The following is a 14,046-nucleotide window of genomic DNA, read 5'->3' as shown; positions in this document are numbered from 1 at the left end:
TCGGTGAGGTTCAGCTTCCTTCTCCTTATCTGCTTCGGCTTCAGCCTCCCCCGTATCCTTATCCAGAATGCCGAAGTGATTCACTTCGCTTTTTCGGGGGGGGTAGTGATGGAGTACGAACTAAACAAGCCCAATAGCAGGGACAGCTCGGCTAGCCCAAAGCCCAAGAAAGAGTTCAGTTCGGCCAAGAGTTCAGTTCGGCACAACCAAAGAGTTCGGCCCTAGCCTATAGCTCGGTAAAAGCCAACTAATCAAGCTCTGCTCTCAGGTCGGCATCAAGCTCTACTCTCAGATCGGCAAAAGCTGCTCGGCAATAATTCAGTAGTTCGGTCTCAGCATTCGACCGAACTAGGAGTTAGTGGACTCATGAAAGGCCTCCACGACCTCCACTACACCCACGATCTATTTAGTGGTGTCAAGCAGTCATTAACTCAGGCAGGATAGTGGACCCATGCAAGGTCGCCACGATCTCCACGACATCCACTACCTAATAAATGCTGCATGCCACGATCTTGGTTCAAAAGATAAATAGAACCTAGGTCAGATAGATAAGGGATCTTCTGTTAACTTCTGTAAAGCTCTCTAGAGAGAAAATAATCATATAGCAAGTCTGTGTTGTAAGCTGTAATTCTCAGATCAAGCAATACAAACCTGCCCCCATTTCTCCCCGTGGATGTAGATTTACCTCAGTAAATCGAACCACGTAAATTTCCGTGTCGTGATATTTATTCTCGACCAGCATTTACAAACATCGGAAATTCGCGGATTCATCATGTAGCGATTTTTTTGTGACTATTGAGTGTGAAGAATGACAAAAGTATGTTGCAATCATTAATGTATAATAGAATGAATAAGAAAATGTAATGATTGGTTAATTTTATAAATATATTGGAGTACTCCTCCTGAAAATTTGTCATCTATTTCTTTTTTCGTTCGTCCCTAAAAATTTGTCACCTTTCACTTTTACCATTTTTTTGTAGTGGACCATACATTCCACTAACTCTTTTACACTCATATTTTATTATAAAATTAATATATAAAAGTATGGCACACATGCTACCAACTTTTTCTAACTCACTTTCTATTATATATTTTTAAAACATATGCTCACGGTTCCCACGGAAGGAGTAGTATTTATAGAGGTGCCCAAGGTTCCGGAACCGCCGGTTACGGTTCGGAACCACCAGTTCCAGTTTTGGAAATTGTCGAACCAGAATCGAACTGCGAGGGTGTTTCTCGGTTACGGTTCCGGTTTCAGTTCCAAACCGGCGATTTTCTAGTAGTTTTTAACGGTTCGGAACCGCCGGTTTTCGACAATTTTTTGCGGTTTCGGCTCGGTTTCACGTTTTTTCAATGGTTTTTCGTGGTTCCGGTTTGGAACCGTCCAGAACCGGCGGTTCCGACACGGTTTCGGTTCGAAATTTTTCAAACCTGAACCGAACCACAGTTCTAAAATCAATGGTTTCAGTTCAGGTAAATTCTCATAGTTCTGGTTCGTAACAGCAATCGCCGGTTATGGTTTCACGGTTAACCGTTAGAACCATAAACCTTAGCCACCTCTAAGTATTTATATCAAATTGTTATTAAATTTTAATTTGTTTCAGTATAATCATAAATTATAGTACTTCATATTTTATATTATTTGGAATTTATTTTAACCATCTTAATTATTGTATTCCAAATGCAACTTAAATGCCACATTTTTTATTTAAATTAACAAAATAAATTAGGAGTCTAAACGGGAAATCAAATGACCCCATAACATTTTTTAAAATATTAAATTTTATCTTCATATAATAATGTGTAACTTAAAAAATGAATATCTCGGACTAAAGGAAAAGGATGCAAAATGAAGAGAATGTGTAATGAAAATTTTGCTCGAAATGTAGTCTGCTTAGAGCATCCATATCCGTGCTTTTACCAACGAGCACGGATATGGGCCCAGAGCTACTTTTACTCCCTGCTCTTAGGCAAGAGCACAACACCCACATCCGTGCTCTTTCGCAAGGACAAGCTCAAGGGTTCCACCATTCTATTATTCAATTTAAATAAAAACATTTCCACAACATTAAAATGCATTAAAAATAACCGAAATAATATTACAAATTTATAAAAATTAAAAATTACATAATTAAAATTCTAAAAATTAAAATTTTCATAATTAAAGTCTTAAAAATTAAAAATTACATAATTTAAATCCTAAAAATAAAAAATTACATAATTAAATTCATAAAATTAATGTATCGGCGAGTTGATCTAGTTGGTTGAGGAGGAGGGGTGAGGGTATTCGCTGCGACATAGGCTTTGTAGGCAGCACGATGTTGTTCATAGTATTCTTGTTCTTCGCACTCCGCTTCTGCAATGAGATGGGTGAAATCCATTTGAGGGTTTGAGTGAGAGAGGAAGATGTAGATATAAGTTGTATGAAAAAATATGAATGAGAGATGAATGAGAGATGATTTGATGTGAAAAATGGATGATGAATGTGTGTATTTATAGATGATTTTGGGGATAATAAAAATAAAAAAATAAAAAAAATCTAGAAAAACGGTAAAAAAAACGGCCAGATTTTTGGGATTCTGAAAATATATATATATATATATTTTTATTTTTGGTATTATTTTCGATTTAAAAAAAAGCCGAATTTCCAACGAAAATGCCGTTGGCCAATCAGAACGCGCCACGTCAGCTGCTCGCTGGCACGGACGTGCTCAATGCATCGAGCAGCGCCGCGCCAGCGGCAAGAGCGCAGCGGCGAACAGCGGTGCCGTGCCGCTGGCACGGACAGACGGACAGCGTCCTGCTCACCGCTGCGGATGCTCTTATACTCTCTCACACCCACATATTTGATACTTTAATCTTATATCCGCTGACAAAACTAACCTCAAACTCATCAAAACTAAAAAAACTGAAACACAATTATTTAAATTAAAAAAATTTGAAAATAACAATAATTTAGGATGCAAATTAAAGTGGTTCTAAGTTAAGGACATATTATCTTAATCTTTACTTTGTAGGTGCTTTCATTTGCCTCCCCTAATTTTAGTTGGGATACCAAATATTAATATAATCTTAAAACGTTATTCGTATATTTAAAAATACAAATTAGCATCCTCAATTAATTTAATAAATATCTTTAGCTATTTTATTAATGTAGTATAGGATAGATAAATCATAATAAAAAGAATTGATAAGATATAGTAATAATAGTACCATGAATCAGTAGCATATTCATATACCTTCCCCAGGTGGAGTTATGTGGCACTTAAATTCTATTATTAAATAAAATAATTAAAATATATTTTATAATAAAGTATGATTGGAAAATGTTAGTAGAATGTGAAACTCATTACTAAAAGTAATAAAAAGTAAGAGTGTCAATAAAAAGTAAAAGTAATAAAAAGAAAATTGGTGTCAAATAATGGGAGACAGATGAACTATAATTAAACCTCAAATGATAAAAAAATAGGAATAGTTAACTAATTTAATATAAGTATTATAGTTTAAAATCATTTGTAAAATTAACCCACAAAATGATAATATCAAGTAGTACATTTTTTGTTTGATATATTTTCAAGAATGGTCATTACTATTCCTTCCTTCTAAGATTATATTTATAATTTCTAAATTCAAATTTCAATTAGATTGCCTTGATTAGTTATTAATTTATAATAAAAAATAATAACAATAATATTTAAAATTATATGATTCGTAAGTTAAATAATTATATAGCAATTATTTAGTAAATTAGTAGTTATTATAATAAAAAAATATGATGATGATGGTATTAATAACTTATAAGAAAATATTAATCTTATTATTTAAATTATAGTATAATAATAAATACAATAACAATTAATTATTATCATTATATGTAATTATTAATTTATTAAAAAATGTATTATGATCTTAAAATGATTGATTATGTGATTATTATTATTATTATTAAAAAATAATTATTATATTTTTATTTAAGTGTTTAAATTAAATATAAAATTTAAAATTTTGATAATTTTACGTACACGAGAAAGTACAGTTAATAGAAATCATATTCCTAGTATTCATTTTCCCATGAAACATTTTCCCTGCCAACTTTACTTTATCGTCGAACAAACATGGCATAAAGATTTTTTATGGCTTTTCAGACCATTAATTTAACACAAACTTTCAGTATTATACCATATCACATCGAAAATTACGGTATACTAAAAATATTATATTTTCAATATTTTTTAGGTATGCTAAATTTGACATACTTGTATTTTAGTATTTTTCTCGGCGCGGTCCGAAATTCCATGAATACGTTGTTTTATAGACTTTTAAAAATTAGAAGTTATATTTATTGTAATAAACCAAATTAATCTTTGTATTCCACTATTACCCAAACTCGAGATATGATAATAAGTTTTTGTTACCGATTGTACTTTGCTATTTCCTTCTTAAATAAATAAAACATTATACTACTCCCTATACAATAGTCAATTGAGTATTTATATGTAGATCTCCGAGTATTTTTCTAGTATATAGATAACATTCGACTAGTTTAGCCTGATGCTAGAGAGATAATGTATGTAGATAATTTAAATAAATGCAGTCAGCACATTTATTTACTGAATTACAGCGATAATAGAATTTAAATCATTGAAATAGATATTGATCACATCCCATTACAATGTAGTATTCCAATAGTTTTAATTCGGTACATATAATTATGCCATTTCCTCCATAGATAATCTTATATATGGTTGACATTTACATACTGTATTATTTTGGAAGAGATTCGTTATTATTATCATGGCGGTCAATCTGTACAAAAATATACTACCTATCTTAATTTTACTAGTATGATACATTGATATGTATAAGGTTTTATGTTTTACTTCAAAAAGAAGAATGCAAGTAAATTTAAATACACTTAACAAGTTTTTTGTTTGATACAAAAACCAAAAATATTTTATTCCAAGTGGTAATATTTTCAAAACGATCGTCTTATATGTTAATATATCTCGTCCACATTAATATGGCAGTGATTTACCTTAACCCATTGTGTGTTAAATACTTAAATAAGACTATGCATTTAGGAGTAGTAATTTGAACGGTTACTTTTGTATCAATAATTAGATACTCATTATTCTTACGTAACGAATCACCTAATCACATGAGTGCAAGTAGGACTGACCAAAATCCTTACTAAATTGAAAACCACAAAGATGAACAACGACTACTAGGTTCATCGAATTTATATGATGGTAAAAAATAAGGAATGCATTTTTTTAAGGGAAATTGTTCTAAATCTCATTATTTAACGGGTAGGATCAAAATCTGCTAAAAAAAGATCTATTTATGACAAATTGAGAAAATTGTATATTTTTTAAAAGTTACCGTACCTACGTTCCTTAAAAATAGAAACTATTTCCATTTTAGACCGTTAGAAATTTTATAAACTTTATATTTTAGGAAGTGTACTCCACAATCCACTAACTTTATTTCTATTATCTTTTTTCTTCATCTCTTTTACTTTACTCATTTTTTATCTCTCTTATTTTTATTAATTATGCATTAAAATCTGTACTATTTCAAAAGTTTCTATTTTTTAAAGAATGATTTTAAAACAGTTCATGAAAAATATCCTTACTCAACCCAAATTTAGGAATTTTAAGACGAATATACTAAAATGATTTAGTAGTAGTAGTATTTGTGGCAGGGAGGTGTATTCCGAGGAAACAGTTACTACTACAATAATGAAGAAGTAGAATTTGTCATGCGTGGGGCCCACAGAGGTCTCAGGCGTATGTGAAGAGGTTGGCGCCCCAAGGCATCTTGCAACGGACTACGCACCGGTAGGAAGATAGAGACAGAGTTAATGCGCTTAATTATACATACAGACACCCTATACGTATACTACCTTAATCACATAAGTTACATACGTCACATTTTTTTCATTTCGATTCGTCTCATAATAAGAATCATATTTCATTTTTACCATAATGATAAAACGATAAGTGGACCCCACATTCCACCAACCAAATCGGCTTAACGTGGGACGGAGGTAATACATTTTATACAAAATCTAACTTTGTTGGGAAAAATACATTTGATAAAATTTGCCACAAGTATAGCCAAGCCATAATTATAACTTTTCATAAATAGGACTAATACACATTGGATTCAAATACAGAGCCAATCAACAATTATTGGTATTTGCTGGAGTATATATACAGCTATGAAAAGGTTAATGCGACAATACTAAGATACGTACAGATATTAAGTGCCTTTAATTTATACCAGGAGTAAATATGAATAGATTTTTTAATTACTCATTATTTTAAATTAGAAAAAAATGAATTAGAGAGAGACGGGTGAAGCCAATTCATATTTGAAGAGGTATAGTATATAAAAGGGGGTGTGAGTGTGAGGCAGAGCATTTCTTCTAACCATTTTCCTCTCTTGGAATGAGAGCTCTTTCATTACTACATCACTGAACTATTCCATTTCTCTCTTCCTCTTCACATCTAGCCAGCCATGGGTGGTGATAAAACACTCAGTCTCCAAGAAATCAAGAATGAGACTGTTGATCTGGTATAATCTCTCTTCTTCCTTCTGTTGATTTGATCGATTCTCAATTTCGTTTTTTCATTTGATTTAATTGGAATAAGATCTGCTCTGTCTAGATTTGTTTTTTCAATTTCTCGATTCGGATTGTTGCTTGCTGCATAAAGTGTTGTTTTGGTTTTTTCATTTGATTCCTTTTCTTCATAAATAGGATCGATTGTTTAGGGGAATTCTAAAGGTTTCTCAGAGATTTTGACCATTAGATTTAGATAGAAGCTTTGCTTCATCTTCCCCACACACACATAAACACGCCGTGCCATGGTTTTCATCATTTTTCAGTTTCCCATCGTTTTCGCTCTCTCGCTTTTTTCTGTCAAAAATTTGTACTTATTCACATAGTCTCTCTCTCTCACGCGCACACACACACATATAGTCAAAGTTGTACTCCCTCCGTTCCGCACTACTTGCACTTATTTCTTTTCTGGGCGTCCCAAGTTATTTGCACTCTTTCCATTTTTAGTAACAATTTATACCTACAGCCGTAATTGTTGACTTTGTCTATCACTCATTCCTTAATCTCCGTGCCTAAAAAGAAAGGTGCGAGTAGTGCTAAGAATACGCACACACACATATAGTCAAAGTTGTATAAGAATCCTAAAATAGTTTGTGTAAAATGGACGAGAAAGAAATAGAGCTAAGACACGGATGTCCCACTCGGACATCCACTAGGACTTCCCAAAAACACCTCCGGCCACGTCACTAGGACTTTCCCTGCACAATCCGCCCTTCCCACTAGGACTTCCCGCAATAAAAAAAATCATAAATTCACAAATAAAACAATTTACGTTTACGGAAATAAAATTTCAACACGAATACGAACGGGAAAAATTAACAACTTCCTTAAAAAAAACATACATGATTTGAAAAAAAAATTTACATAGTAATAAAGTTCAACGAGCCGTATATATAGAGTTTTTTTTAAAAAAAATAATACCGGACGTCCGACCCACGCCACAATGGCGGACGTCCGCCCGCCCATCGCACGGACGTCCGAGGACATCCGACGTCCTTACGGGACGTCTGTATCCGAGTTGCTTCGTTACAATGATGGACGTCCCGGTCGCCTATCGCGGATGTCCGACCGGACGTCCGCCATTAGAGATGCTCTAAAAACGGATATGTGAATATATTCTTATGCTAGCACATGTAGCTGTTGGCCTATCTTTATCGGCCTAACAATAGTATTTTTTTTCTTTTTTTAGGGATCAATTGCGTTTAATTTGTTTTATGATATAACAATTTGAGTAATTCTAAAGGATGCTCTGTTTATAAAAATTGGAAAAGCCACTTTTGTACAATCCCTATTTCACTAGAGTTTGGCCGTGTATGGCTTTGAAGTTTGGTATGTTGCTTAATTTTATCTCTACTTACTATGTTTTCAATATAAAAATGGGGTAATTAGTGATAGATGTGTGTGAAAATTAATTTTTGTATAGCTACTTTATCCGTGGTACGTTTCACCTCACGATTTTTTTCGTTTTGGGAAACGCAACCTTTTGTAAGTGTATTTCTTAATTCTTGGTAGTACGACCTTTTTTTCATGTAATAGTGTGCCCTTACTCATGGACTACCAGACTAAATTATTTAATGTTAATGTTTTTATGTATTCTCAAATTATTAAATTCGTAAAATAAGTCTATTTTAACCCTTAAACTAAATTGAGGAGTTTCATCATCCCCTAAATTCCAAGAGTGTGGGCCCATGTGAAAGTGGCACCCGCTAAACTGTATTGTTATTGGCTGCGTAACGAAGGCCATTCTTTGCGGATTTGGGTGGGCCCCAAACACGTTCTTAGAAAGTCAATGGCTATATTGTCCATGTATCTGGGGCCCACATGACCGTTTGTACTATTTCATGTGAATGAACAGTTTGGGCACATTGGTTTGCTTTTTCACAATATTACTTGTTTATGTGAATTTTTTCTGCAATCACACTTTTTTTTCAACTAAAAAGGTTTTAATTTTTCAAATTGTTTGAACATTTTGTGGCTGACTAAATTTAGTCAGCTCCCTTTGTTGATTGTTGACATTAATGTTTTTTTCTTGTGGGGTTGTTGGAAAATGGGATTAAAGATATTTAAAAGTCAGCTTTTTTATTTAATGAGATGGGATAGTTACTGATGTATTAAAGATAAATGATAAGAGCATCCGCGACGCGTCTCTTATCCGTCTCGGTCTCGTCTCTCCGAGACGAGACGGCAACGAGGATCTAATGCAGTACATTTGGGCAAAATTTGGCAACCAGTAGACGCATATAATCATCATTAGACAACTCTTTCTTCTGCTTCTTTGAGTTTTGAGATTTTGAATTTAGAGAGAGTGAGCGGAAGATTTTAAATTATACATTTTTTATTTTTTTAGGATTTTATTAATGTGGTTTTTTATTTTTTTTAGAATTTTAAGTTGTAATTTTATTTTATTTAATTAAGTGTTTTTTTATTAATTGAATTTGTTGGAAATAAAAATAAAAAATGAAATTGAATGAATAGTTAAGGGATGAGATGATTAAGAGATGGAGGGATACATGTGCTGTCTTTTAGTTAAGAGATAGGTGAAAAGTACAGTGGGACCCAGTGGGGCCCATGAATAGTGAAGAGATGAGACGGTTAAGAGACGGATAAGAGACATCGTTGCAGATGGCCTAATAAAGTAATTACTGTTGAAGGACTATGGTAACATGAAAGTTGAGTTGACTAGAAATGATTCAATTTTTTAGAAGTAGTAAATGAAAATGACAACTATGAAGAACAATTGGAGAATTGGTGATTGTTGATTATCAACTAGACATCGTTTTTTAATAATCTGTATAAGTGTGGTGTTAAATATTTGGATGTTATTTGAAATAGTATTTGAGAGTAGATTCATCTTTATTTATATTTAATGAATAGTAGAATCAAAATTGACCTTATTTATGATTGTGAAGTCTTTATTTCAATCATGTAACAATTTAACAAGCCAGAAGGAGAGAGCTGGTAATCAATTTTACTGATTTTTGTTACACTGTCATGATCAATTTATCCATGCATATAATTATAGCAAAAATTTTGATATATAGTTCATGTCCAGAACTGACCTTTTTTTCCTTGGTCAAATAACAGGAGAAAGTCCCAATTGAGGAAGTGTTTGAGCAACTGAAATGCACCAGGGAGGGACTGAGTGCCGACGAAGGGACCAACAGGCTTCAAATTTTTGGCCCCAACAAGTTGGAAGAGAAGAAGGTATAGACCAGTTTCTTGCTTCTTTGATGATTTAAACATTGTATGAGACAACATCATGATTTCAAATAATGTGGTACAGGAAAGCAAATTTCTCAAGTTCCTTGGTTTCATGTGGAATCCACTCTCTTGGGTCATGGAGGCTGCAGCTATCATGGCCATTGCGCTGGCTAATGGAGGCGGAAAGCCCCCGGATTGGCAGGATTTCGTTGGTATTGTTTGCCTGCTTGTTATCAACTCTACTATAAGTTTCATCGAGGAGAACAACGCAGGAAATGCTGCTGCAGCCCTTATGGCTGGTCTTGCTCCCAAAACAAAGGTATAATAATATACATGAACATAACACCTAGTCTAAGTTACAGTTTCTTGTGATTAACAATACGTATATGTTTAAAACCAGGTTCTCAGGGATGGTCGATGGAGTGAGCAGGAAGCTGCTATTCTGGTACCTGGAGACATTATCAGCATTAAGCTGGGAGATATTGTCCCTGCTGATGCTCGTCTTCTTGAAGGCGATCCTTTAAAGATTGACCAGTCTGCTCTCACAGGAGAATCCCTTCCAGTGACCAAGAACGCGTATGATGAAGTTTTCTCTGGCTCGACTTGCAAACAGGGTGAACTAGAAGCAGTAGTTATTGCCACCGGTGTTCACACTTTCTTTGGAAAGGCGGCACATCTAGTGGACAGCACCAACCAGGTGGGACACTTTCAGAAAGTGCTCACTGCAATCGGTAACTTCTGTATCTGCTCCATTGCTGTTGGTATGGTGGCCGAGATCATAGTGATGTACCCAATCCAGCGCAGACCATACAGAAAGGGGATAGATAACCTCCTTGTTCTTTTGATTGGAGGTATTCCCATTGCTATGCCCACTGTCTTGTCTGTCACCATGGCTATTGGATCCCACAGGCTATCGCAGCAGGGTGCTATCACCAAGAGGATGACTGCTATTGAGGAAATGGCTGGAATGGATGTCTTGTGTAGTGACAAGACTGGAACTTTGACCCTAAACAAATTGACTGTTGATAAATCCTTGATCGAGGTCTTTGCAAAGGGTGTGGATCCCGAGCACGTGCTACTCCTTGCTGCAAGGGCATCCAGAACTGAAAACCAAGATGCTATTGATGCTGCCATTGTTGGTACACTTGCTGATCCAAAAGAGGTAATCTAAATTTCTTCATTTCATTTCTTTATTTCTTCACATATAAACGTAAATGTTAAAGTCCATAAAGTTCATATTTTATACGAACTTGATTATTAGGCGAGAGCTGGTATCAAAGAGGTTCACTTCTTCCCTTTCAACCCGGTGGACAAAAGGACTGCTTTGACATACATTGACAACCAAGGGAACTGGCACAGAGCTAGCAAGGGAGCTCCCGAACAGGTCTGCTTGATAATTCATCTCCAATAACTTATATATAATCTTGTAACAGTACTAACTGCTCTTCCCTGCTATCAGATTTTGACCCTATGCAACTGCAGAGAAGACTTAAAGAAAAAGGTTCACAGTGTTATAGATAAATTTGCTGAGCGTGGACTTCGGTCTTTGGCTGTTGCCAGACAGGTCCGATATCAATAGAGTTCATTCAGACTTTCCTTTTCCTTCATTTACATGTCAACCCTATCAAGACTCCCGGTTTCTCAATGATTGTCTCGTGTTTTCAGGAAGTTCCAGAGAAATCGAAGGATGCCCCGGGTGGTCCATGGCAATTTATTGGACTCTTATCCCTTTTTGATCCTCCCAGACATGACAGTGCTGAGACCATCCGCAGAGCTCTTAACCTCGGTGTTAATGTTAAAATGATTACAGGTAAATTTACCATCATGATATGGTGGCCTTAAAACAAATGACACTTCTGAGTTCATCATATAATATACTTTCTTGTTTTTTTCAAATTCTAGGTGACCAACTTGCCATTGGTAAGGAGACTGGCCGTAGACTTGGTATGGGAGTAAACATGTATCCATCTGCTTCTTTACTGGGTAATCACAAGGATGAGTCTATAGCCCACCTTCCTGTTGAAGAACTGATTGAGAAGGCAGATGGTTTTGCCGGGGTCTTCCCAGGTGGGTTTTTTTTCCCATTTACATCATATTGTATCATAGTTCTCTAGCTTTTTCGATAGGGGATGAAAATTCACATTCTTTTTTTGTTGCCATACAGAGCACAAATACGAAATCGTGAAGAAACTGCAGGAGAGAAAGCATATTGTTGGAATGACAGGCGATGGTGTCAACGATGCCCCTGCTTTGAAGAAGGCAGATATCGGAATTGCTGTTGCTGACGCTACTGATGCTGCAAGAAGTGCATCTGACATTGTGCTAACTGAACCTGGGCTTAGTGTTATCATTAGTGCAGTGCTGACCAGCAGAGCTATCTTCCAGAGAATGAAGAACTATACAGTGAGTTTATTATTCACATATTGCCTACCTTTTCACTGCACCTTTTAAGTTAAGCTGTAGTTAAGGCGTTACGTTTTCTGTTTGCCAGATATATGCCGTGTCCATCACCATCCGTATTGTGGTACGTTGATTGTGCTACTTAAACACAGAAAATTCTTTTGCCTTCATTCTTCGCAGAGATTAATTCCTTGAGTTATTCTTTCTTTCTTTCTTTGCAGTTTGGCTTCATGTTCCTTGCATTAATTTGGAAGTTTGATTTCTCCCCCTTCATGGTTTTGATCATTGCCATTCTGAATGATGGTAAGATTCAGTCCATTTCTTTATAATTTTGCATTTACAATTTACATTCCCACTTTTCATAGTGTAATGAATGTATGGTTCCCATGGATACAGGTACAATTATGACCATCTCTAAGGATAGAGTGAAGCCATCTCCATTGCCTGATAGCTGGAAGTTGAAAGAGATTTTTGCCACTGGCATAGTTCTTGGAGGCTATCTTGCTCTAATGACTGTCATTTTCTTTTGGCTGATCTACAAAACCGACTTTTTCCCAGTATGTATCCAACCAAGGAACTTAGTTCTATTCTTTATCTCCTCTTTATCAAGATTTTGCAACCAAACCTCACCACCTAAACTAATTTGCAGGACAAATTTGGAGTCAGAACTATCAGAGATAACGAGGAAGAAATGATGGCTGCCGTATACTTGCAAGTGAGTATTGTTAGCCAAGCCCTTATCTTCGTGACCAGATCTCGCAGCTGGTCATTTGTGGAACGCCCTGGATTTCTTCTCTTGACTGCTTTCGCGATTGCTCAACTGGTAAAATACGTTAACCTTTCTCATTAAATCGTTGCATCCTTCTTTTATCCCTCCTCTAAAAACTTTGCCTTTTCCCAGATTGCAACTCTGATAGCTGTGTATGCCAACTGGGGCTTTGCAAGAATTAAAGGATGTGGTTGGGGATGGGCTGGTGTTATCTGGATTTACAGCATTGTCTTTTACGTGCCCCTCGACTTGATGAAGTTCGCCATCCGTTACGTCTTGAGTGGAAAGGCGTGGCAAAACCTGTTTGACAACAAGGTATGCATATATTTCTTGTGTGCAGTCTGAAAGTAATTTATATTCCCTTCATTGTATAAAATTAATGCTGATCTCGTTGAATCAGACTGCGTTCACGACCAAGAAAGATTTTGGAAAAGAAGAGAGAGAAGCTCAATGGGCTCATGCTCAAAGAACTCTGCATGGACTTCAAACACCAGAATCTAACAATATCTTGAACGAGAAGAGCAGCTACCGTGAGTTGTCAGAAATCGCAGAACAGGCTAAGAGGAGAGCCGAGATTGCAAGGTACTAAAAACTGAACTTTTAGTTGAATGTATTATTCATATGGTTTTCCGCCCAAACTTGAAAATGGGCTAATTTGTATGCCATTATTCCACAGGCTGCGCGAGCTGCATACACTAAAGGGCCACGTTGAATCTGTTGTGAAGCTGAAGGGGCTCGACATTGAGACAATCCAGCAGCATTACACTGTCTAGACAGAAGCCTAATGAAATCACCGCGAGGAGCTGTTCCGGGGGCAAGAGAGTATTTTCGAAGAACAGACGATAACCTTTTAGATAAAACTGTTCTTGAGAGGAGAACATGATGCCTGCTTCCTCATTATTTCTTCTGTTTCTTGTTTCTTAATGTAATGTCAGTTAAGCTGCCCTAGAAAATGGGCTGATCTTCAACTCTTTCATAACTAAGGTTCTTCTATTTTTCCATCTTCACTCTCTAGCTTTCATATTTATCTTTGCTAATATATAAAATGGTC

At 35.5% G+C, this 14,046-nt stretch overlaps 1 protein-coding gene across 1 annotated transcript; it reads left to right on the top strand.

Moving 5' to 3' along the window:
- The first annotated feature begins 6,414 nt into the window (after positions 1–6,414).
- Positions 6,415–14,002, top strand: LOC121795767 (plasma membrane ATPase 4-like). The gene is made up of 16 exons (XM_042194364.1): positions 6,415–6,579; positions 9,710–9,829; positions 9,909–10,145; positions 10,227–10,988; positions 11,088–11,210; positions 11,286–11,390; positions 11,492–11,636; positions 11,729–11,893; positions 11,991–12,229; positions 12,318–12,350; positions 12,448–12,529; positions 12,623–12,783; positions 12,876–13,049; positions 13,128–13,310; positions 13,396–13,577; positions 13,672–14,002. Exons 1-16 carry the CDS (start codon positions 6,523–6,525, stop codon positions 13,766–13,768), a joined length of 2,865 nt encoding a protein of 954 aa, XP_042050298.1. The 5' UTR covers positions 6,415–6,522; the 3' UTR covers positions 13,769–14,002.
- Positions 14,003–14,046: the final 44 nt, after the last annotated feature.

The sequence above is a fragment of the Salvia splendens genome, chromosome 3 (assembly GCF_004379255.2).
Source record: "Salvia splendens isolate huo1 chromosome 3, SspV2, whole genome shotgun sequence".
Lineage (NCBI taxonomy): Eukaryota > Viridiplantae > Streptophyta > Magnoliopsida > Lamiales > Lamiaceae > Salvia > Salvia splendens.
Note: the sequence above shows the minus strand (reverse complement) of the source record. Positions and strands in the feature narration are given on the sequence as shown.

Excerpts from the sequence above, each read along its gene's own strand:
- LOC121795767 (XM_042194364.1), top strand. The coding sequence starts at position 6,523 with ATGGGTGGTGATAAAACACTCAGTCTCCAAGAAATCAAGAATGAGACT. Across the intron at positions 11,391-11,491 it reads CTTTGGCTGTTGCCAGACAG|GAAGTTCCAGAGAAATCGAA; the intron begins GTCCGATATCAA and ends TCGTGTTTTCAG. Across the intron at positions 12,530-12,622 it reads CATTGCCATTCTGAATGATG|GTACAATTATGACCATCTCT; the intron begins GTAAGATTCAGT and ends CCATGGATACAG.